Raw genomic sequence first — 25,774 nt, 5'->3', positions numbered from 1 at the left:
TCCAGAGATAGTCCACGTATATCTAAGCAAATATTCACATATATTCTCCAACACCACCCCCCTCCCTTTCTTTAACCTAAATGTTAACATACGGTCCACTATTCCCATTTTGACTTTTTGTTTCTAATGTATCTTGGTGATGGCTCCTTATCATATATGAAGAGCTTTCTTATTCTCTTTTACACTAGAAGAGTATCCTATTGTTTGATGTACAAAAACTCAACCCTACTGAGGCAAATTTATTTGCCATTCCCCAGTGAGTAACATGGCATATGTGTCATTTGGCGTAGGGGTGATCAGTAGGGTAAAATTCATGGAAGTGGGATTCCTGAGTCAAGTCATTGTACGTTTGCAGTTTTAATAGACGTTGCTAAGTGTACTTCATAAAGCTTGACCCAGAAGCAGTGGATTGTTCTACATTGCTGTTAAGAAACTCAGTAACCGTGGCCAGGATGATGAGTTTGAAACGGTACAGTTTTAATTTTTTTTATTTTTCGTTTTTATTTTTTGTGAAAACCATAAAGTCAACTTCTTTATTTCTCTGAACACTTATATGTTTTGATGTACATAAATATATGTTCACAAGTATTTGAATTTCAAATAGATGTCATAGCTAGACACTAGTGGTAATGAGAAGCTGTTGTTTTTTATGTATAACTGTATTCATTGTGCTTTAAAATTATTACTAAGAAATAGGTTGGTGGGATGAGCACTGGGTGTTATGCTAAATGTTGGCAAATTGAACTCCAATAAAAAAAATTTTTTAAAGGTGCAGTTTAAAAAAATATATTTTATTTATTTATTTGAGAGAGAGAGAGAGAGAAAGCACATGTGGGGGTAAGGGAGAGGGAGAAGCAGACTCCCCGCTGGTCAGGGAGCCTGACACAGGGCTTGATCCCAGGACCCTGAGATCATCACCTGAGCCGAGGGCAGATACTTAACTGACTGAGCCACCCAGGTGCCCTCAAACAGTGCAGTTTTAATTTGCCTTTCTCTTCATATGAGTGAGTTTAAGCATCTTTTCATATGTTCCAAGGTGCTATGTGTATTTTCTATTCTATGAACAGTTCATTCATTTCCTTTGTTCTTTTTTGTTGTTGTTGTTGTTGTTGTTTTTAGATTTTATTTATTTATTAGAGAGAGAAAGAGACTCAGACTTAGCTGACTGGGCCACCCAGACATCTCTCTCTTTTTTTTTTTTTTACTGGATGAATGATCTTATGTCTCACTGATTCATAGAAACATATATTAAGAAAAGTTACCAATTTGCTAATTATATTCAGACCGAACATTGAAATCTTGTACACTGAAATGTATTTCCATACCTTTAAGAACCCCTGTATTTTCTCTCCTGAACTGTCTTTTTATAGTTTCCCTCCCTTTTTCTTTTGGATTATTCATCTTCTTCTTCTTGATTTGTAGAGCCACTTATGAGTTATAGAACCCGGGTTTTGGATCCCATTCCAATGTCTTACCCTTGGCCATGCTGTCTCCTCTAATAACATTGTACTTTTCTTCATATCAACAATGGAAGAACATTTTATAAATGGACATGTAAAAACCAATTTCCTAAATATTACAAACTCAGAAAACAGCCTCAAAACTATGATTGTTTTTTTAAGGGGAAAATAATGTGAGTCACTTAATCGCTGGCAAATGCTTCACAACGTAAGAACTTTCAGAACAGAAAATGAACCAGACTTATAATAAATCTTGCAAGCAATTTATAAACAGAAGCTACAGTCTAAGATATTTATTTTATTTTATTATTTATTTATGATAGTCACACAGAGAGAGAGAGAGAGGCAGAGACACAGGCAGAGGGAGAAGCAGGCTCCATGCACCGGGAGCCCGACGTGGGGTTCGATCCCGGGTCTCCAGGATAGCGCCCTGGGCCAAAGGCAGGCGCCAAACCGCTGCGCCACCCAGGGATCCCTACAGTCTAAGATATTGATCATACTTGGTAGAGAAGGGAAAAAAGTGATTAACTGCAGTCTTCAGGCTCTGTTTAAATGTAACTTCTTCCATGAAGTATATCTTGGTGTCCCTGGATGGATGTTCCTCTTGCCTCTGAATTCCCAGAGAACTTTGTACCTCTCTTAGAAGATTATCAGGTCTGTTTTTGTTACAGTTTAGTTTCTTTATTTTATTTTATTTTTTTACAGTTAGTTTCATACAAGAGTATTCCCAAGGGCACCACTAATTTCCTGTACTGCTTATAGATTTTTTTTTTTTCTTAAAGAAAGCCTGGAAGTTCCCAAGTCACAATCTTCATGTTTAAGGTTGGGTTTATTGAAGCATAATTTACGTACAATAAAATCCACTCATTTTGAGTGTACAGTTCAGTGAGTGCTGACATACAGGTGTGTAATCACCCCCAAAATCAAGCTACAGAACATTTCCATCACTGCAAAGTATTCCCTTGGGTCCCTTCCCCATCAGTTCCCTCTCTTCACTTGCAGCCCCTATCACTCACTGATCTGATGTTTTCCCCTATAGTTTTGTCCTCTCCACAATGTCATATAAGAGGAATCATAAATTCTGCAGCTTTTTGGGTTTGGCTATTTTTACACTAAGCCACAGTACTTTGCAATTAAACACAGAGGGAACAATTTCCCCATTGCTTTGTGGAATTCAGGCTAAGTAGGCTTGCTCGGCAAAATTATGTGAGTGGTTAGACAGTGGTCACAAGGAGGGAGTGAAGAGGAAGTGGGAGAGAGAACAGAAATTGAGACAGAGACAGAAAAAAAGTTTAGTATTTGTTATAATCTTTATTGTTTAGAAACTGTGGCTTTGCGTAGAGCACTTCCAGCCTGCCCAGTGTTCTGTGTAATCAGCACGACAAACTTACAAGTTGTTATCATTCCCATTCTGCAGATGAAGACATTGAGGTTCAGATTGTTTATGTGGTTTGTCCCCCAGAAGAATCTTAGTGACTGAAGTGCTGGGATTGAACTGAGCTCTGATTTGAAAGACTTTATTTTCTGGATTTCTCCAGGCTCCTTTTTCTCTGAAGTCTAGTAAAGGAGGGGGTAAAAAGAAGACCTGTAAGCTCTGGATGGAATAGTTTTGTCTCACCCAGAAACTCACTCACTGTAAGCCCAGAAACTAGCACTCTGCCTATTACATAGTAGGTGCTCATTAAATACTGTTAAATGAACCAATAAAAGAGGAATCTATCTTTCTAATCCTTCTAATGTAAACACACTGAATTATTTTCCCTAGCAGCTCACTGGGAGTTTTTCAAGTGTCACATTAAAAAAAATTGTTTAAAGTTTGCTTTTCTATTTGAAGCAAAGTGCAAATTATCTCTCAATCTCTGATTTTGTGTCGGGGTACATTATCTCAGCATGTGCATTGATGGAGTGTGAGCAAGTTCCAACTATCTATCCCCTTTTGGGTTGTCTGTCATTTGAGTGAAGGTTTATATTCATTAAAGACCACTCCAGAAGCAATATTCAGTTAATCGTTGTTTGCTATGTTCTATTTCTAGACAATAAGGAATAAAAGTCAACGTTAGGTAAGACAAACTTAATATAAAGACCTAGAAACAATTTAAATAAATGTTTAATGCCTTAGATATATTCAAATACAAAATAGGCTATACATAAAATAGTATCGTAATTAAAGGGAAATATAATCTTAAGGTATTTTAAGTTACTGGCAAACCAATAGGGTACATGGCAAATTTCTTCCCAAATAAGATTATTGCTTTTCTACAAACAATCAGGATGCTTGAAAGCAGATGAATATGTCAGGAATGTTGACAATATCACTTTGTGGAATGTTGGGAAATGATGTCTGAGGACAAAAATGAACAATGTAAAACATAGCATTTTATCCTATAAACCTGTGTACTTCCCAAAGAGGTTTCCAAACATTTCAGAGAAGTTTCGATCCTTTGAATTTCTCATTCTTTCTTTACATAATTATATCTCCAAAATGGTTCCTCTTTTGGTGATGAACTTTGATCAGTGGAAGTATAGTGACACCTGGATTATAGGTCTAAGTATCTATTTTTTAAATTTAAAACATTTGTCTATTTGGTATCCTGGGCCTTCCAATGAAATTTTATTCCAGAGTATAGTAAAAGGCTATTTTATTATTTTTAAAGAGATTTTATTTATTTATTTGAGAGAGAGAGAAAATGTGACAAAGGGGAGGGGTGGAGGGAGAGAATCTTCAAGCAGACTCCCTGTTGAGCACAGAGCCTGATCCGGGGCTTGATCTCAGGCCTCTGAGATGGTGACCTGAGCTAGAATCAAGAGTTGGATGTCAAACTGAATCAGCCTTTCCAGTAAAAGTCTATTTTAATGCTAGTCCTGTAGAATGATACTAATACCCACCTTTAAATTTACTGATTGAGGGACGCCTTGGTGGCTCAGCAGTTAAGCATCTGCCTTCAGCCCAGGGTGTGGTCCTGGGGTCCTGGGATCGAGTCTCGCATGGGCTCCTTGCAGGGAGCCTGCTTCTCTCTCTGCCTACGTCTCTGTCTCTCTCTCTGTGTCTCTCATGAAAAAATAAATAAAATCTTAAAAAAAAATAAATTTACTGATCAATTATGCCCACTGGCAGGTATTCCATCCCGACCCACAGAAGGAATTGTAGGGGCTGGCCATTTCTTGAAATAGCAATGTACACCTCTATATGTCAATAACACAGCAGACTCTGTGCTTCATCATTGCAACCCAAACTAATATAACTCACTCACTGTAGACCAGGGGGAAAAAACCCTAAATTATTACAAAGAAGCAAAAAAAAAAAAGTACTTTTGAATGCTTTTTGGGTCATTTCTTAAGCTCAGAGAATGAGAAATGTTACAAAGGGAAATAGGAAAACAACACAAAGGAAATGACGTTTTGCCTTGGAAGACATGATTTTCCTGCCAGCCCTTCACATGGATGTCATTCCTTCTCATTCTGCAGGGGGATGGGGACAGGGGAAGAAAGGGACAGGGATGCTGAGAGCAGAAACCAGAATAAACATTGGGATTCTAGGGTCAGAAGAAGTGCCAGGAGAGAGCTCAAAGCTGTAAGGACATGCAACCAGACAGGGTGCTTGGGTGGCTCAGTCGGTTGAATGTCTGACTCTTGGTTTTGGCTCAGGTCATGATCTCATGGGTCATGGGATCGAGCCCCATGTCAGGCTCCTTGCTCAGCAGGGAGTCTGCTTGAAGAGTCTCTCCCTCTGCTGCTCCCCACTTCAGATAGATAGATGATAGATAGATAGATAGATAGATAGATAGATAGATAGATAGAAAGAACATGCAGCCAGAGCCAAGAGAAAGAAGGAAGCACAGAGACCACTGTCCAGGAAGTCAAAGAGTAGGGCCACTTGGAGGACATATTTGAGGAGAGCCAAGGAGAACTCCTTGGGAAGCAGGTGCAGGGGTAGAGAGGTGGAGTGGTTAGCACGTCCTGTTTCCAGGCAGTGTGGCACGGAAAATAGAGGCTGATATCAACTCAGAGGATGGAGGCACCCCAGCACCTGAAATCCAGAAGGCTCAATTCCTCCTGCCCACCTTCCAGAGGCCTGGTGAGTTGCCAGGTTCTAGTAATCCTCCTCACCTGCTCAAGTCTGCTCCTTCCTCCCCATCTCTCCCACATTAGGCCAGGGGCCTGAGGCCAAGGCTCTCCTCCCAGAATGCCGGTGTGTGGAGCCCTGCACTGCCTCCTACTGGTTTTGTAACCCTGGGTAAAGTACTTCTCCCCTGATACCTGTTTTCTCATCCCATAGATGGGAATGATAGTACCAGGACCTACCTCCTGGAATTGTGGGGGGTGCTAAGTGAGCTAAGACCATGAAGCACTCACACCATACCTGGCATGCGGTGAGGAGTCCATGTTAGCTACTGTGTCAGTTTCCCAGGACTAACCTAACAAATTATTCCAAACTGGTAGTAAAACAATGACAACATAGTCTCTCTCTCTTGGTTCTCAAGGTCAGAAGTCTGGGCAGGGTTGCTTCCTTCTGGAAGCTCTGAGGGAAGATCAGTGCCATGCCTCTCTTCAGTGTTCAGCGGCTGCCAAAATCTGGGGTGTTCTTTGGCCTATAGCTGCATAGCTCCCACTTCTGCCTCTGTCTTCACATGGCCTTCTCTCCTCTGGGTCTGTGCTGTGTGTTCCAAATCTCCCCTTACTTTCTCTTATAAAGACATCAGTCATTGGGTTTAGGGCCCACCCCAAATCCAAGATGCTCTCATAGGAAGGCCCTTAACTACATGTGCAAAGACCCACTTTCCAGAAAGATAACAAAGTTAGGACTTGGACGTATCTTCTCAGGACTGTTCAATTACTACAGTCATTGTAATTATGATTTTCCTTTCAGAAGCTTACCATCTTTCTTCAGGACTCTGAAAATAGTCTCCGTGCTTAGCGTCCTCACACAACAATCCATTCTCGATAAAGAGCCCCAGTGATCTTTCCACAGTAACTTCCCTGCTTATACCCTTCAGTGGTCCCACCACCTGCAGGAGAACATGTGACCTGCTGAGCAAAGCTATGACCTGGTATCTGCCTCAGCCCAGCAGTGCCCTCTCCCACGTCCCTCCACCTTGCACATCCTTCTCTAAAAGAGGAAGCACCTCCATGCTTCCTGGCCTTGCCCAACCTCTTTCCTCTCCTTATGTGCCCTTCCCTTCCCTATTGAGGATTTATGCAAACTTTGTAGTTCAGTTCTTGTTTCACCTCCTCTAAGAAACCTTCATGGGAACCACCACCACGTCCTGCCCCAGCATTCTCCCCCACACCCCAGGTATTGGCTTTCTCCTCTTTACCCTCAATGCATCTTTGACTTACCCCTATCACCAAACTTTATTCATTGTTCTTTATTTTTTTAATTTTTTTATTCATTGTTCTTTAAAGGCCTGTTAAAGTTTTTGTTGCTCTTTAGAATTGTGCCCTACTCAACTCTACATTGCAATGCCAGTGCAGTAAAGGAAGGCACTGAGTAGAGGGTGGATGGATGGATAGACAGATTGATGGATAGATGGGTAGATGAATGGTTGAATGGATGGATGGATGGATGGATGGATGGACAGACAAATGGCTGCCTGGATGGCTGGATGAATAATAACTGAGACAAGGAAAACTGAGTCATGGATTATGTGGAAACACAGGGAAAAACCTGAACTAAAACTGAGGCCACCCGCAATTAGATGATCTGATCTGTTATTAGAGGAGGGAATGGCTAGTTATGACTTCTATCTGTGTAGTATAAATTATCAACAACTATGTATATGAACAGTCCTTTTCATGATGCCCAAGGTAACTGCTGTGAAAACTCATTTTAGCTCCCCAGAGTACTCTGATTCTTCTCAATTTTCAAGGTCCTAAATTAAAGAAACCACTATGAGACTAGATAAAATGTGGTTCTCGCATATTATACTTTCATATGAAGAAGATTGACTGGTGCATAAGCTTAAAATACAGATCCCTAGGCCCCACCCTCGGAGATTGTGATAAAGTCAGCATGGGACAGGCTCGGTGATTTGTGAAGAGGTTAAAAGTGCAAATTCTGTCTCTGTCAAATCCTCTCTGTATGATCTTAGATAGTTTCTTAAGTCTACATCTCTGAAGTAGGGAAAATATAGTACCTTTTCCTCGGACTGTAGTGAGTGAATACAGGGATAAGAAGAGTCTGAGATATGGAAGTGCTAAGGCTCCTTGCAATCATTATTGTCGTTGTCACTGTCATCATCATCATTAAGCAGATTTTAGATCAGTGGTTCTTAATCCTAGCTGCACAATAAAATCACCTCAGAAATTTGAAAACAGATCTAGGCAGAGTTGTTCTGGAGTGGGTGTCAGGGAGGGGTATTATTTTAAAGCATCCCGAGTCTACTGCACTGTCACGGTTGAGACCCAGCAGGCCCTAGACCGACGCCTCTCCAACTTGAACATGTACACAAATCACCAAGGGATCTTACAGAAAGGCAGATTTTTTTTTAAAGATTTTATTTTATTTATTCATGAAAGGCACGGAGAGAGAGAGAGAGGCAGAGACACAGGCAGAGGGAGAAGCAGGTTCCATGCAGGGAGCCTGATGTGGGACTCGATCCCGGGTCTCCAGGATCATGCCCCGGGCTGAAGGCGGTGCTAAACTGCTGGGCCACTGGGGCTGCCCCCCAATAAGGCAAATTTTGATTCAGTAGGTTTCAGGCTAGCTGAGAATCTGCATTTTAACCATGACGCCGATGTTGGTGTCCACAGACCCCACTGTGAGGACCAGCCCTGAGCCCAAGAAGATACAGCGCACAGTTGGTTCAAAGGTTCGATGTCAACACAGGGAGTGACTGTGATGGAGGCCACGTGGTTCCTGGTTCCACCCAGGCCTGGCCCATGCCTAGTGCCACACTCTGTCTGGAGGCTCCCCCCGCATGCCCCCCCCCCCCCATTTGTCACTAACCCAGCCAAACCCTGGGAGGAGATGCAGGCAGTCTCTCTCACTTCTCCGATAAGATATGTCAAATGAACATTCATTACTGTCCCAGGAGTCCTTTCAGGAGGCATTTAAGGAAATGCCACACACTTAGCACTTAGCTCTTCAGATTTCAGAGCTCGGGGTCATCGTTTTACCCATAAAAGGGCCATTTGTGTGTGTGTCTAAACTGCTGAGCCAAGTGAGAATAGTATTATTGCCTCTGTTTTTGGCACAAGTGACTCGAGGGTTTTCCAAACACCATTAAATGCCAAAGTCCCTGGCCCTCAGTTCCAGGTGTGGTGACTCAGGGGTCTACTGTCAAACTGGGCAGGGGAGGAGGAGGAAGGTGAAAATCAGAGCCCGCTGACAGGCAGGGGATGTTAATGCTCCAAGACTTGTGTTGGCATCCGGCAGACTCATTGTGGTTTCTTCAAAGCAGCTGGTTGTCGGGGAGGCCCTCACTGCCTGAGTATATGGCACATGACAGGACTCACAGCATCATGAAATCACCCTGAAGGCGAAGCTCGGAGCATCTTCACTAACCACGCATGAACCTACTGTTACATCATCTTTTTGTTGCACGTTGATTAGGCAAAATTATGAGCCACTTAAATACCTGATTACAAAGACTCTTGCTGTTTACGTGGCAAACCAGTCCTTTAGATTTTCATTTCATATTTTATGATTCCTAAGATCTAGAGTCGATACTAATTATGTCTTTGTAGAAGGCATGCATTATTTATCACCCTCATCACCAGAAGAGTAAAAGTCAACATAGACCTTTCCATGTGCCCCATAAGGTAGATATTATTAGCCTCAAGTTACTCAGTTGAGGCACAGGGAAGGTAAGTGCCTTGCCAGGGGTCCCCCATCTAATAAATATGCAGCTGCTATTTGAGCCGAATGTCCTATCCTGCCAACGCTCTTAACCACTGCTCTGGACTCCTTACCAGAATGCTTAGTACCTGCCAGGCGCTGTGCCAAGGGCTCCACATGGACTGTCTCCTTTTGCCCTCAAGACACCTGAATGGGCTAGGCACTGTTACTTTCATGTTGCGGTGGAGGGATCTGATCTTGGAGAAATGGGTTTCTTCATTGGGTTTGAACCCAAGGGGTCATGTCCCCTGTCCTCAGTCCCCTGTCACTAACTGGAGTGAAGGGAAGGTTCCTGAGTCTGACCCTGTGATGGTTCCATCAGTGCCCACCCATGTTCATTCTGTCCCATAAGGTACCACAGTCACAGGTTCCAGGCTCAGCACATAGACGTCTTTGGAGGCCATTATTCTGTCTGCCACTGTCACCTTCCATCTTCTCTCCTGTAAACCTCCAGTTGGTCTCCTGCTCACATCTTCTTGCCTCCCTCCTCTCTCCCTGATGGCAGCCAGAGTGATCTTTTAAAATATAAGCACACCCCTTCACACCCCATCCGAACCCTCCCAAGGCCATGCTGGCCTCTTTTCCCACAACCGTCACCTCGTTTCCTCTGCCCTTGCCACACTGGTCCCCTTGCTGCCACTCCAAGATGCCGAGCAAAGTCATGTCACAGCACAGAGGCTTTCCATTTGCTGTTCCCTCAGCCTGGGACACTCTTCCCTCAGTATTTGCATGGCTCTGTCACTCGCTCCATTCAGGTCTCTCTGATTGGATGTCACTTCTTCATCCCCATACCACGCTCTCCCCTTAGTGTGGTTAGTTTCCTTCAGAACACTTCTGGAGTTATGTTGGAGATGTTCCTGCCTTTAAAGTCTCTCTCCCCCGCCTGGAATGGAAGTGTGAAAAGGTTGCCTTGTTCTCTGCGGATCCCCAGAACCTGGGACGATGCTTGGTGAGAAGTGCATGCTCAATACAAGGAAGGAAGGAAGGAAGGAAGGAGAGAAGGGAGAAGGAAGGAAGGAGAGAAGGAAAAGGAAGGAATGAAGGAAGGAAAGAAGAAGAAGGAAGGAGAGAGGAACAAGGAAGGAACAAGGAAGGAAGGAAAGAAAGAAGGCAGGCAGGCAAGGGAGGGAGGGGTAGAAAAATAAAGAAAGGTGCGGTGGAAGAAATTTGCTTAGTTGATTGCCCTTTTTATGGTTGTTATCTGACATCTTACCTCTTTCAGAGGATGATATTCCAAGGATCTCAAAAGGAAAGAAATCACTTTTATCTCTTTCAATTGCATCTTATTTATAATACAGTTAAATCCTCCCAACACCGAAATAGCCCCACGCAGGTGTAAGCTTCCAGCAGCACAAGCGTATTACCTGATATTATTACTATTTGCCACCTAAAGGCTGTGTGACTGGAGGAAGCTCTCTGTGTCTTAGTGTCCTTGTCTGTAAAGCGGGTATAGTAATAGTGCAGCCCTAGTAGGGCTGTTATGAGGATTGCATCGATTTATGTTTGCAAAACACTTAGAAGGGATCCGGGGACAGAATAAGTATCGTGTAAATGTTTATTAAATTTCAAAGAAAACCAGACTTTTACCCTTCAGTTCAAACTATTCTCTCCAGTACTCAATTCTAAACCTTTCTTTGACTTAGAAAGACATTTGGAAACTTTCAGCTTTTCACTTAAATCAATTTGTTTCGGCTTTCTTATAACTCAGGAAAATACTGGTTTATACCGGGTTAGAGTAAAATGACAAAAGTGTATCTTCGCCCATTTTTTTTCCCCCCAACAGTGGTCATAGTCTTACCAAATAAAGGTTTCCTCTACAGACCAGGGCCGTCACAGTGTTTTTCAAATGATGGGACTATGAAGTTTAGGCCCTCACTTGTTCAGAGGGCAAACCTCAGGCTGCTCTGAAGTCATCCTAAAAGACAGTACCATTTGCTTGGCTTTCCAGGGTGCTGGGGTTTGAAATCTGACACTCAATTGTTGCTTGCCTCACCACCTTGGAAAGGCTGCTTCCCCCTTATTAAGGAAAAGGCCGCTCCATTTGTTTTGGCTCCATCCAACCTAACAGTGTCTTTAATTCAGCGACGGACTGTTTTCCTTGGAAGTTGGAGAACCCAGTGGTTTTGGTTCAAGCTTGAATTCTTGCTGGAAGTTCCAAACTGGAAGTCAAATGACTTCACTCAGCAGTGGTGGCGGCAGGAAAGTGGAGCCAGCCTTGGAAAGTGGATTTTGAATATTGCAAGTTATTCCTAATGGTGCCTAATGAGGTGGAACCTAATGCTATTTGAGGAGTGATGTGGACAAATCATTTTATTATTCTTTTCCGACGCAGGGTCCTGATACCTATTTTTGTTTTGTTTTTGTCGTTTCTACCTAGGATAGAAAGCAGTTTCAAGCTAATTGTGGGAGGCAAGAATAGATTGAAAGGTTACCTACTCTATACAGATGCGAGATAGATCTTTTCTGGGGAGAACAATTGAAGAGCTCTCTAGGCCTAAAGGCTGGGTAGGCATTGGTCAGAGAAAGCTGTGGATTGGGAAAGAGACAGTACAGGTAGCTCAGGTGTGGGGAGGGGGCTCGCTGGCCCCTTTTCTCTGCCAAGAGCTGTGAGTTGGAACAAAGGAAGGCGGCTACTAGAAGGTAGCTTGGGCAGCTGTGGTCCGGGTCAGGGGGATGGGGAAGCTGAGCAGAGTTACCAGACCTTTGTCACTCTTGAGTTAATAACCCGGGTGAGCTTCCTGGATCTTGGAGATAAATCTGCTTTCTCAATTTTTCTGATATTCTAGGTTCCAGAGAAGATATTTTTTTTTTTTTTAAACCAGATGTCCATTGGTACTTCTCAAAGTATCCATGGAAGAATTGAAAAGTTTTCCCAAAGCTCAGAAATTGTTTACAAAATGTTGTATGCACATAACATTCCCCTGAGAAGACAGTTCGTGGCTCCTACCAGATTCCCAAAAGGATTCTCTGATCTGCCCTCCTGTAGAACCTAGAATCATTGTTCAAGGTGGTAACATAAATCACTTTAGAACACTTTGCACTTCCATCTCCTTCAGTCTCTCATGATATGTGCAGAATTTGGCAAAGCCAAAATGTCACAAAAAAAGTTTGCCCAGCATCAAAAGACCTTGGCTAGCAAGCTCTAGTGTCTAGAGCATTCACAAGCTGCTCCAGTCCGAAGGGCCATGTAGGCATACCCGGCATCTTAGTCGGCTGTGAGCTGCTATAACAAGTTACCATATATAGGGTGCTTAAACAACAAACCGTTTTTCCTGATGGTTCTGGAGGCTGAAGTCCAAGATCAGGGTGCAGATAGATTGGGTTCCTACTGAGAACCTCTCCTTGGTTTACTCTCTTCTCGCTGTGTTCTCAAACGGTGGAGAGAGGAAAGCAAACTCTCTAGTGTCTCCTCTTCTAAGGGCACTAATCCCATCATGAGGCCTCTACTGTCATGGCCTTATTACTTCCCAAAGGCTCCATCTCCATCACAATGGAGATTAGGGTTTCCACATCTGAATTTTGGGAGGACACACATCTGCAGTCCATAGTGCCTGGTGCTGGGCCAGACAAGCAACTCAGGAGCCTTCACTCAAACACAGGCACATCTATGGAAAACACATCCAGAGTGATACAGGTATCAATGAATAAATAAGATTATGCTCATAATAATAATAAAAGAGTTTTCACTGACCACCTACAGTATGCCAGGAGCTTAGGATATATTACCTCATTTGATTGTCACAATAATCTCATAAAGTGGATAATATTATCTTTCCCGTTCTACAGATAAAGTAATGTAAGCTCAAACATGTCAAATAAATTTCTCAAGGTCATTATGTGGTAAAATTGGGATTTAAGGCCGGGTTTGTCCAACCCATGCTTCCTCTCAACTTAAGTCGCTTTGTTACATCCAAGCAACCATCATGGTGGCCTGAGTGATGCTGATTAAGCTACGGTCTCTTTCAGGGTCTGACTTCATGATTTTATTTTTTATTTATTTATTTATTTATTTATTTATTTCCAAAGCGAACTGAAAGAGTGACAAGTCAAGCAATCAATGTGTACATCACGCTATGTTAGGAATTGGAAGGGATAACCAATTTTCCTTCCCAAAGGGACTGCCAGGCATACCCTGAGGGGCTGGGATTTCTGGAACTCTGTGGAGCTCACAAGAGGACAGTTAGAAAAGTGAGGGGGAGGCTACATTCCAGACATAGCATATGGTATGAGAAAGCACCAAATTTGGAGTGGGACAAACAGATGAAGAAGGTGTCAAGTTCTCCGGGGAGGAGTAGAGGGTAGGAGAGGCTATACACAGGGTAAAGCTTTGACAAGATGCTGGGGTGACTTAGCTGAGTCTCAGATAAAGGAGACCCATCCCAGAATCGGAGGAGTCTCCCCTCCCCCATCCTAACAAAGGGAAGTTTCCACAGATGAACGGGACCGAGTCCCAGATGGAAGCTGATTGCCTGCCCTATAGGGAAATCTTCACTTCTAGCAGAGAACTCTCTAGTCATAGGAAAACCTATCTCAATTGCAATGACTCGTCCACTTGCAACGGATGGCCTAGCAAGGGCTTGACTTAGGTAAGGAATTAGAGGACTAGAGGTAGCGGTTGAGTGGCAAGGGGAGAAATTATAAAGGACAGACAAGAGGCTGCTGAGTCCCAGCAGGGGCAAAACAATCTTACATCAGTTATGGGTGCACAGCTCTTAATGCCACACAGCTCACGAATGCAACATCCTCCCTCTCCTCTAACCCCCACCCCAAGAAAGCTGTCCCAGAAAAGCCAAATAACTAGAATGACACCACAATGGAAGGCAAGCTCAACTTTGCATGAGAAGTGGCCCTGCCAGCCTCCCGCTACTTTTCCTGGGGCTGGGGGGGACACAGACACTGGGGAGGCCTGGAGAGCTGCTGAGTGTCCACTCCCTGAAGGGCTGGGCCAGAACTGGAAGCTCCTGGGAGTCAGAGAGCTGCTTTTTTCTGACATACAAGTTCTGAAGTCTTGTTGGTGCTCACACCCTTCTCAGCAATGAAGGGCGCATCTGCTCTAATGAAAACATGTCCCTTTGTCAAGTCACTAGGGACTCCATCCTTGGAGCCTCCAGAGGGGCGATCTTCCCTCTGCTGGAGCTCCCCCAGTGCTCCTGGCTCCCAGTCAGGCAGACGCCTCTGTGTCGGCTCTTTTACCACCTCCACCCCCCCCCAAGTATGCCTTCCCCTCTAGTGGGATAAATTTAGCTCTGAATGAATGCAGAAAGGAGAACACATTCGTGTAAACACAGATCAAGTAGCTTTCAAATATGGGCTTGACACATACACAATTGGCACAGGAGATCCACGTTTTTCTGTTTCCTTCATTCTGGCTTCTCTCTGCTTTTTTCCCATCCTATTCTCAGAGCCCTGCACCCTTTTCTGAGTTTAGTTAAACTAAGTAAATATGTAGATCAGAAGGTGGGGCTGTTTGTCTTCAGACGGGAGAAAGCAGAAATCACCTGAGTGTTTGAGGAACATCTAGAAGTCAATGAGAGCCCTTGGTGTTGGTGGTCATTTTCATTTATGGATCAGATTGTCTTAGGGGCCCAGCAGAAACTCTTTTGTCTTATGTCGTAGCAGAGTCTTTTCTCCCAATGGGCTGAGACTGTGGCCGCTACAGAGTGCTGTGCAGACCTGCAGACATTTCCCCGCTGACCATTCTGTCCTTACGTCCATAACTTTGAAGTCAGCCATCTCAATGTTGACCTTCACGCTTCCAGAGCATTCATAGTTCTCAGAAACCTTTCTCATTCGTGAGCTCCTTCAATCCTCACAAGCACCTTGTGAGGTAGTTAGCTATCTCTATTCCCAGTTTACAAACAGAAAGCCTCAGCTCAGAGCAGTGAAGTGACTTGTTTGAGGTTTACATGGTAAGTGGCAAAGTTAGGATTAGGACCTAAGTTGACACTTGGTCATATGCTCTTTCCACTCTACCTCGAGCTGCTTTTGGGGAAGGTAGTGTGTCCAGGAGGCCCCATCTGGTAGAGTTACGTTTAGGGAACATTTGCTAGTGTCTGGTGGCCAAGGGCTGGGCACATGGGATTAAGACCCCAGACATTCCAAAGGGGATCAGGAGGGCTCAGCATCCAAAGATGGTAGGAGCTGAAGCAGAGCTTTCCCAATTTCATTACCCATTCTCCAACCAGGAGGGCACACAGGACTGAGAGGCCATTGTCCCTTCACTGCCAACCCCACAGGACATCTCTCTCTCCTGTCAGCAGTGCTGACTTGCAGAATGTGTACGGCATTATCGAATCATGGCTAACAATGAAAGTGTCGATGGCCCCACTGCAAACAGGGATTGATTCCACGCTGACAGGGCACATCGTGGTCATTGTACTAAGGCAAACTAGACTGGCCCCTAAGCTCCCTGAGAAGCCAATGACCCAATTGTGTCTACTGGCATTACATAACCAGGCTGGCCTCCCCAAAGACTTTTTCACTTTGTAGCTAATTCATACCCACACCTAGAATCAACTCCGCCAAGGAGCATATTTAATACGTAGGTATGTAGCTCTCTAAACATTCCAAAATCAAGCATGCTTTCCGTCTTTTCCTAGAACTTCATCCACCTCTTCTTAAGCATTCCCTTCTCATTCCTTCTTATATATAATTATTAAATTGACTCACTCCAAAAGATAAGACTGTAGGTGTCGAAGAATCATTAAAAAAAGAGTCTGGTGATGAAATTTCTAGACAATAAATGACCCAGAGCATGATCCTCCCTTTTAAAAGACGAGAAAGAAGAAGTAGCTACTAATGTGAGGAATTTTAAGAATAATGATAGTTCATTCTCTTCCTCTGAAAAAAAAAAAAAAACACCAAAACACCTACATAAAAGGGTGGATAAAATCAAGTCACTCACTTGGTATGGTTTATGACATTTTTAGTGAAGCAACAATTAGGACCTTCCATTTCTGGAGCAGCTACTGTGAGCATTTTATACTTGATATCCTGATTTCTCACAATATCCCCATAAGATTGGAGTTATTCTCCCCCATTTAAAGATGAGGAATGTGTAGACCAAACGTGGTACAGTGGGTGAGTCTCAGGGCTGGGAGTCACTCTTGTCCATAGAGCTCATGCCTTTTTTGTGTGTCACGCCCGCCTACCACTTCCTAATCACACTTCCCGAAATTTTTATCAGTAACAAGATTATTATGAACCGACATGTGCATATCAAGCAAAGCAAATGTAAAGTGATCCCCAATAACCCCGCTCTAATGCCCGTATACTCTCCCCAAACACCCCCATTTCCCCTCACGACGCACATCATCAGTCGCTGACATTGCCAAAGCCAACCAAGAGAAAAGGAAGCCCTCAAACTGAAATGCTAATAGTCGTTTCTGGATAGATTTCCAGCTGCTCCTTTTGAATCTACTATGTAGGGAGCCTAGTTAATAGATGCCTTAAGTGACATCCAGCCTAATCTTAGCTGGTCCTGTCTACTAACTTGTCTTTTTTGCCCCATGGAGACTCTCTAGATGGATCTTTCATTTGAATCCTCTAGGGAAACACAGCGCATACTTGAAATCCCATCAACTTTCCCAAATTGTTCACAACCAAAGGAGCCAAAAGCTTCCAACCACTGTTCCCCTCCTTTTGATTCTGTGCAGAGCCATCACATATGTTTTGAATGACCACTTATTCTAAAAGACCCTAAAAGGCAAAACAGAGCTCCTACGAATACAAACATTTTGGAGGCCCCAGGCATTCCTTTTAAAATTACTTTTGTCAAGAGAAAGCTTCAAGTTACTCTGAAATTTCACACTCCTAGACTGCTGCTTAACAAGACTTTTCACTCAAGGGGTCTTGGCAAGTCATTTCCCTCTCAGTTTACAGAGCTCCTGTTGCCCCCACAGGGGAGTGGGCTATGGTCATCTGTGGTTCCCAAAAGACTCATGCTCTAGAATAGACTCTGAATCTTTTATTAATAAAACGTCTATTTTGCAAATCCAGCATTTGGTATTCTCTCCATGTAATGCTTTGCAATGCAGCATCCATCCGAAAAACCATTAAACAGTGCGGCTGGTGCTTATACAACACAATTTAATGTCCCAGCAAGAACTAGTGGTTTGTTACACACATTATGCACCATTGTAATGGATCTTTCTAGATTTTAAATGTGTGGAGGGCAAAAAGTCACCAATATTAGCACTAGACTATGCATTCTTTGTACTACCAAGCCAGAGCCTAAAGTCTAGCGATGGATAGCTACACAATAAAAGTTTATGAAAGAAATGGCATAATATGTGTTACATATGTCTGTGTTTGTAATGGATTCAATAATTTTCAAATGCTAAATTCCCTTCATTTGAAGGGAGGAGTGCTGCAAGAGAAGAAAATGTTTTACCTCTGCTGTGGCCAAGCATCACCCATTCATTTCACAAGCCTTCCTGTTTCCTTAGTGTTCTTGGTCACAAGCAACAGAAAGATTCTAGTTGATAGGAGCGGAGAAGGCATGAATTGAAGGTGTATTCGCAGAAGAGCTGAGAAGGCTAGAGAAGGAGGCTTGGACCATGGGCAGGACCAAAGGTGAGCTGCCAGCCTGAAAGAATTTTCAGATGCCGTGTCTTCAAGATCCTTGGCAGGTGCTCATGCCTGACTGAGCCCAGATTGCACACCATATTGTAGCTTCTAGGGAATCTGGGGAAGCAAGTGTCTGGCATTTCCCAGCTTCTACGGTAAGAGGTGGCTCTGTCACTATGGCTTGTAAAATGGGAATTCCCCAGAGATGGAAAGGGGTTCACAAATTAGGCAACCAAAAAATATGAAAGAAACTGCTCCACTTCCACCTGGACAAACCCCAGCATTCTGAATCTCTTCTTCCCTTTGACTTTTTGCCATATCTGCCTTGGCAGTCCTCGACACTGACTAGACCCACAACCCCTGTGTATCATGGGTCTCAGGTGGTTAAAAACCACTGAGGAAGTACACACAATTGGTCATGAGTCTTTTGTCTACTCCTAGTAAACGCAGTACAATACAACGTCCCTAACCCCTACCTCACCCCATCGGAATTTGTTTCTGTACATGTTCAGGGAAATGTACTCCAGGCAATTTTGATGCAGACTTCTGGGTGGGAACCATGTCTTAATTTTTGCAATTTTCCACAGCCTCTCTACAAACTATTTCTGTTTTTCTGAAGTCCTTCACCCCCACCCCATTCATCTCAACCAATGATCCCTAAATGGGAAAATAAACCTACCTGATGTACACTCACTCAACTTTTCTGTCCTTCAACTCAAAATTCCTTATCTCTACCCATTCCATCCTCCTGCCCTGCTTAATTTCTCCTTCTTTCCAAGGCTAAATTGGCTACCAGTCCATGGTCTAATCTGAGACTTAATACTTATCTCCCCTTTGACTGTGTCTTTGGCCTCACTTCCCTGATGCCAAAATTCTCTTCATTCCGGAAACATTTCAAGTCTTATCTGACCTAACGACTCTTCAATTTGACCCTGCTTCCCATAAACCACCTTCCCATTCCACCAACCACCTTGGTCTTTTGCATCCAAAGGAGTGGTCTATACTCATGAAGGCTTTCCCTCCACCTTTCATTCATTCTCAACTCCCTGTAATCACTTCCAGCCTGACTTTACACACACACACTCACACTCACACACTCACACACACACACACACACACACACACACACACACACACACACACGGGTCTCCCAGTGCCACTCTAGCTTCCTGACTGCTCAAGCCAATGACCCCTTCTTAGTCTGCATCCTTCTTGATCTCTCAGAAGCATCTGACCCTTTCGAAAACCCCTTTCCTCCTATTGTGGCTTTTGATACAATATCCCTCCTGATATTTCCTTCTATTTGTCAGCTGACACTTTCTCAGACTCCTTTGCTGGGCTTTCTCCTCTTCTTGCTCTTTTTTTTTTTCTCACTCTGGCCATTCTCATGTCTTAAGCTATCATCTCAAAATAGATGACGCTCAAAAATGTGTCCCAAATCCTGATTCCTCTTTCCTGCGATTCACAGTTTTCCAACTGGTCATTTCCAATGGGTGCCCAGGCTCTTCTCCCACCCCTTCTCATGACTCCTTTGAAAAACTTTTTTTTTGTGTGTGTGTGTGGTAAAATATACACGGCATAAAATTGACCATTTACACAACTTTTAAGTGTACAGCTTGGTGACATTAAGTCCATTTACATTGTTGTGCTCCTCTATTCCTTTTTAATGTCGATATAGCTGTGGCAAGGGAAGGCCATTTCCTGTTCATTACTTTTAATTACAGGGGCCTGCCCTACCTCTCTCTCAGTGGCCGAGCCTGGTGCTGAGGGGTGGAAGAGCATGGGCTCTGGAAGAGTCTGCTCTGAGTTTAAATCTCAGCTTTATGACTCTGGCTGAGGCTCTCAAACTCATGGGTCTCACTTTTCCCATCTTGTTATTCTCTCCTGTTGTTGGGTACACAGTCACTCCGCTGAAGCAAGAACAGCTTGGTTTATTTGTGAGCAAACACCCTGGTAAGAACTTGACCTGTGGGGACTGGTGCCGGAAGTGAGGAGAAAATGGAGTGTGTGAAGAAAGGGATAGATCTTGGCCAGAAAGTAGGAGTTCTGGATGTATTGGAGTGGGATGTCCAATCTGGCATTGGCTTGGATTTATGACACAAATAGCTCCACCCACACCCCTCTTATGAAAAGGAAGAGAAAACAATCAATCAGGTTTTGGTGACTACTTCGGTCTTCGGGCAGAGTAGTAATCGCTCACCAAGTGACAGGTAAAACCTCTGTTAAAAAGGCAATTTAGGGATCCCTGGGTGGTGCAGCGGTTTAGCGCCTGCCTTTGGCCCAGGGCGCGATCCTGGAGACCCGGGATCGAATCCCACGTCGGGCTCCCGGTGCATGGAGCCTGCTTCTCCCTCTGCCTGTGTCTCTGCCTTTCTCTCTCTCTCTCTCTCCGTGACTATCATAAAAAAAAAAAAAATTTAAAAAGGCAATTTAGTCGCATTGCAAGAATTTGCCCAGGAAAGAGGTGATTTGGGGGAAATCTGGTGTGCATACCTTTTAAAATGCCTTTCGAGTCCTGCGTTCATAGAATCATCAAGGGTCTGAAGAGGTTAGGTTGTTATCACGGCATTTTATGGAGCCGAGTTTCCTTACGACGAGCTCCAGCAAGTCCCCGCTGCAGGTTCAGAGGTCTCTTGTTCGCATGTAGCATCTATTTCCTCCCGGACTGGGCCTTCCCCGCTCCCACATGCAGCCCAGCCCGGCGCCGCTCACGGAAGATGCACTTCGGTTGCCCTGAAAGAACAGGTGGAGCGTTCTGGTGCCCAGGTCCTGCTTCTCCTCTCGGGGCCTGTAGGGAAGACTCGGTGGGGAGGGGGGGGCACGGGATGGGGATAGGGACAGATGGCCCCTTGCCAAGCACCCTTCTACATTATAGCTCGCTCCATTTCTCGGATGGGGAGACTGAGGTCAGAGTGGGGAGGCGCGTGGCCTGCGAGTCCCTGCTGGCCTGCGCGGAGGCTCCAAGGGCGCGCCCCCGGAGCCCAGCGCTTGGCCGCACACCGGGGTGCCCTGCGCTGCCCCCCAGGCCCGCGCGCGAGGCCGCCCTTCCCCGCCCGGTGCCCCCGCGGGGCCCTTGGTGCGCCCCCGGTGCCCGCCCGCCGCGCGCTCCCCGCCGGGGGTGGGGTGGGGGTGGGGGGCGGCAGCCGCGGGTCCCCCCAGCCCGGGGGCGGAGCGAGGCGCCGAGACGTCAGGGCGGAGGAGCGGCGCGGGGCGGGGGCGGGGGCGGGGGCGGGCGCGCCCTCCCGGCGGCCGCCCGCGGCCCACGTCCCCCGTCCCCGCCTGGCGCGGCCGCCGGCCCGGAGCTGCAGTCGGCGGCGGGGCGCGCGGGGCCCGGAGCTGAGCCGCGCGAGCCGGCCGTGCGCGCAGCTCCGCCCGCCCCCCGCAGCGAGCGGCCCCCCGGGGCGGCCCCCACCCCACCCCACCCCACCCCACCCCTCCCCGGGGCGCCCTCCGTCTCCCTGGCTGACTCCAGCGTGTGTTTTGTTTTTCTTTCTTTTCCACCCCCGTCCCCGGGTGCCTTTCTCCAGGATGGCAGAGGCGGAGTTGCACAAGGAAAGGCTGCAAGCCATAGCAGTAAGTCCGCTTCCAATTTTATTTTCTTGCTCTATTGTCTGGGAGGGAAGGGGACCCCGGGGGGTTTCGGGGGCCCTGGACATTCCAGCGCAAGCAGCCGCAGGGCGTGCATGGGTCCCTGCGGGCACCGAAGTCGCCGAGGCTCAGCTGCGCTGCTTTTTCTTACGCGACGGGCTGTGGGTGGAAGCCCCCGGGGCGCGCTGCGGGCTGCGGACTTGGGTGTGAAGACCGGCTTGGAAAGGAGATGCTTGCTACTGGGCTTTGGGTGGGGGTGGGGGTGGGGGTGGGGGCGGTTCCGGGGCGATCGTCCCCCCGCGGTCCGGGCTGCCCTGGCTGCACCCTGGCTGCACCCACGGGAGGGAGCAGGGGCTGCCACCCTTCCGTCCCCTAAGCGGGGACCCAGCTTTCCCGCGCCGTCCACCCTGCTCCCTGAAACCCGGGGTCTTCATCTCCCCCTGCTGCATTGGGGGTTTGGCACGAGCCTTCACCCCGGAGGGGCCCCGGGCACTTCTTCCACCCGCCTGGCCCTGGGCGCACCTAATATTCCAGCAGAGCATCCCTCTCCCCGGGCTGGACGATCTGAAACCTGTTTGCAGCGTACAGAGGAGCAACCGGGTTTGGCAAAGTTCACGCGCGCACTTGGAGAAAAGTGTACCCTTGTGCATCTCGGGTAAAAGAGAGAACTTTCTGGGCCTCTGTAGGTTTGAGCAATCTTGCCACAGTGTTGCCAATGATCTACAGATGTGGTATTTTTACTGGAGCCACCGCAGCTGGATTATATATTTCCTTTGCAGATGAGGGAATGATTACTGCTGCTGTATGAAATAATAACAATTAAAAGAGAAGGTCTGTTAACATATTGGCATAAAAGAATCTCCAGACGTTCTTCTACCTAAGCACTTTTTTTTTTTTTTTTTTTATGGTCCAGGAGTTCTCTGGAAACACATATAAATTTGTCGGAGGAGTAGTGTGTCATGTTTTGGAAGCAAAGCCTATTAAAGTGTTTTCAGAATCCTTTGGACAGATTCTTCGTAGGGAAAGTGCATACGGGCCCTTCTTTTTAAAAGAAGCATTTGGTATGGTTCCCGTGGCACCGAGACCCTCTTTATCAATGTCTTCAAATTTTAAATGTCTTGGGAACTTGACCACTGAAGTGAGAGGCACATTTGTTGGCAGTGTTGAAATGCTATGGTTTTTTGTTTTTTGTTGTTTTTTTTTTTTGCCTGTTGGGCAATCTTTGAACTTGGTACTTCAGAACTCAGGAAGGCTGGTTTTTTTTTTTTTTTTTCTTCAATTTTTTTGTCTTTTCCCTTCCCCTCTGTGAATGTGTATTTTGATGGTTAATGACGTGGTTTATGGTTTCTAAAGCTAGTGGCAAGGAGTGTGGCCAGTGTGTCATGAACTTGGTAAGAATGGAGATATTCAGTTCTTGGTGCCATGTAGCTGGTGGGTGTTTTATATAAACTGAAGAATAGGCTGCTTTAAGCGTCTGTAAGTGGCTATTCCAGAGAACGTTCAGTTGCTGCCATAGACTGTGTGAAGGTTTCCAACAGTTGTCACATTTTCTGCCTTTGCGTGAGCAGCTTTCACTGGACGCCTGAGGGACAGCTGAGGCTTATGAAAGGACTTGTTCTCTGAATGGGGAGCCAGTAGCAGCTAACAGTAGGGCCACCCCTTTCCAGATGGGCTGCGGTAATCTCAGTAGGGGCCAAGTGGACTTTCCAGAAAGATCAAGCCAGTCTTTTGGAATTCTCTTGAGTGTGTGATAAGCCTAAACACAAATACCTGTGCCTATTCAGTTGTGGAATTGAGTTTGTCCTGGACCTGGGAAGATGCTGATGATTCTTATGACATATCAGCCTCACTTAATAGATGTGCTGTTATTGGTTTGGATACACTAACAATGAAAATGACTGTGTGTGTGTGTGTGTGCGTGTGTGTGTGTGTGTGTGTGTGTGTGTGACAGAGAGAGAGAGGGATGGGGGGAGAGAGAGAAAGATTTAAGAAAATGGGAGAGGGCAGAGGGTCTTGTGACCATATCAGTAAATAGTTCTATGCTATCTATGCTTGGGCCTAGTACACTCTCCAAATTTGGCAAACCCTGCCTCTCTCTGCCATCTTCCTAGAGTTGTCAGGGGACCTGCAGGGGCCCCCAAGCCTCCTTCCAGAGCCTAGCACTCCTGAAGTATGAAGTATGGAAATGTGAAAGAGGAGGAGAACAAGGCCTTACCTCTTCACCAACTTGGGCTCCTCTCCAAAAGACAGAGCAGATAGAGGAGGATCCTAGTCTGTGGGGTCATGGGCAGTTTTAGTCTGGGCCACTGTTCTTTCATCTGTGTAATGAGCTCATGCATTCTACCTCTGGGCTCCTTGTAAGGTTTAGCTATGATACCGGTGAATTACATGGCATGTGGTCATCATTAGATGGTATTGAGGGACAGACCCCAAGCCCCCAATTCCTGTCTACAGCACTGCCTTGCCCAGTGAGGCTCAGAGACACACCTCTGAAGCATAAAGAGTCTGAACAGCCTTTAAAATGTTTCCCTTTAATTCTAACTAAAAGCCAGGGCTGTGTCTGGCATTTTTTCCTCTAGCGGCTCCATACACGGGTGCAGAGTTGTCACCTGAGGGTTCATCCATTCATTCAACAGGTGCTTAGAGCCTTCTAGGAAGGTGCTATCAACATCCCTAAGTTTCAGCCATCAGAGGAAAGATGTTACCTTCTATATACTTAGGTCCTGAAAGGACAGATGTCCTGTGACCCATCTGTCACGTGGTCATCTGGGATTTCTTTTCTTTTTTTTTTTTTTTACCCTCAAGGGAATGAAATATTCAGAAACCCTGGTACCTTAATTGAATCTTCCAGTTGAACCCAGACACTGATCAATGAGAAAAGATGGATCTCATCCTATCTCTTGCCCAAAGAAGAGCAAGTCCATTTTTAACAACTTTCTCTACTCCCAGGCACTCCTTCCTCCTGTAGGGATACTCCCCAGTTGGTAATTTGAGGAGATAGCAAAATGCCTCTGTAGCAGAATGAAGGTGGATAATAATTCCAGGGATTAATAATGCAATTGCCATTTATTGAACATTGTCTATTCCACAAGGCACTGTGTGATCTGCTTTTATTATTATTTTTTTGACCTTCAGTTGTTGATAGTCTGAAGGAGAAACACACATAAACAACTACTGTTCAGTGCCAGGAGTACTTATGCAAATGAGCACTCAGGTGGCACAGGTTAACCAACCTCATGGAGTTGTGGAACCTTCCCTGGAGGGGAGACATCGGAGCAAGTCCTGAAGACTGGGTAAAATCAAATATAACATAATAACCTTCCCAATTAGCAGAAGGTATTTATTGATTATTTATTGTTAGTTTGACTATTATTTATTTGGAACAGTTAGTCTGAGAAAGGAAAAGCCAAAAGCATGAAGAAGTTCAGTCAACAGCTAAAGGCACAAAGTCGGCAATAAGACCAAAGTGCATTTTAACACACATTATGTCATTGAACAGTAATAAAGTGATGAGCTAGGAACTACTCTGTTATTTATATGTTATAGATAAAGAGCCCAACATTAAAAGAGAGGGTCAAAGCCAGGGTTTGAACCCACACTTCAGGGCCCTGGAGCCCCTCTATTGACTATTGCCCTGAATTGCTACCCCCAAGATGGCGGCACAGCCTCTGAGCACACTGTACAGGACGTTCCAACAGCCTCAGGGTGAGCCAACAAGGCAGAAGCAAGGCAGAAGCATACTGATGCAGTTGCTCTGGGAGGGCCCAGACCAACGAGGAGGCCCGCATGCTTTGGAGAGTCTTCCAAGCTGGCTTTCAGCACGTGGAAATATCTGGCGTATGTTCTAAGTGAATGAGTAACAACACTCCCTTGGGAAAGAAGCTACCGTGTGTCAATGGAAATCAACTCTGGGAGAGGATGTTATGTCTGTACATCCGAGAGGAAGGCAGTCTTCCTTGGGCATGTGGGAAGATAACTCCATGTTGCAGAGGTCATCTTGGGCAAACACCTCCAGAGTCATGTGGGCAAGGCCTCAGGCCTGTACCGGGGATCAGTATGAGCATGTTCACGTGTGCTACAAATATGAAAGGTCAACCCCACCTGATTTTTAGATAATTTTGTCATGTAATAAGAATCCACTCTGTGGATTAATAAAAATGATCTTTTTTGCATCTGTGTATCAGTTTACAATTTATAGACACCTGTGGTTGTTACCTTCATTTTGAGCTCTGTGGGGCAGGTCTTGTTATCTTCACTTTAAAGTTGATGATAGAGACATCCAAGCTCACATAATGAGACGTGAAAGAGTTGTCTTAAGTCG

General features: G+C 45.4%; 1 protein-coding gene and 1 long non-coding RNA gene across 10 annotated transcripts in view; one reads left to right on the top strand and one right to left on the bottom strand.

Annotated features, from left to right (window-relative positions):
- Positions 1-25,774, top strand: part of PALM2AKAP2 (PALM2 and AKAP2 fusion) — a 457,899-nt gene that overhangs the window by 105,038 nt on the left and 327,087 nt on the right. For 7 of the 8 annotated variants that reach the window (XM_072727724.1, XM_072727717.1, XM_072727723.1 and 4 more), the window contains exon 2: positions 21,393-21,438. The exons of the other annotated variant lie outside the window; for it this stretch is intronic. In XM_072727724.1, the coding sequence (XP_072583825.1) occupies positions 21,393-21,438 (46 nt within the window). The remainder of the gene's footprint in view (positions 1-21,392; positions 21,439-25,774) is intronic. 8 annotated transcript variants of the gene reach the window in all.
- Positions 18,967-22,105, bottom strand: LOC140594549 (uncharacterized). 2 transcript variants are annotated; one of them, XR_011995421.1, is made up of 3 exons: positions 21,976-22,105; positions 20,359-20,598; positions 18,967-20,260 (listed from the first exon to the last, which is right to left on the bottom strand). It is a non-coding gene; the product is annotated as an uncharacterized lncRNA (long non-coding RNA). The 2 variants fall into 2 exon arrangements; XR_011995420.1 differs by lacking the exon at positions 21,976-22,105 and having other exon boundaries at positions 20,359-21,018.

Source organism: Vulpes vulpes, chromosome 12 (genome assembly GCF_048418805.1).
Source record: "Vulpes vulpes isolate BD-2025 chromosome 12, VulVul3, whole genome shotgun sequence".
NCBI lineage: Eukaryota > Metazoa > Chordata > Mammalia > Carnivora > Canidae > Vulpes > Vulpes vulpes.
This window is presented reverse-complemented; position numbering and strand designations above follow the sequence as displayed.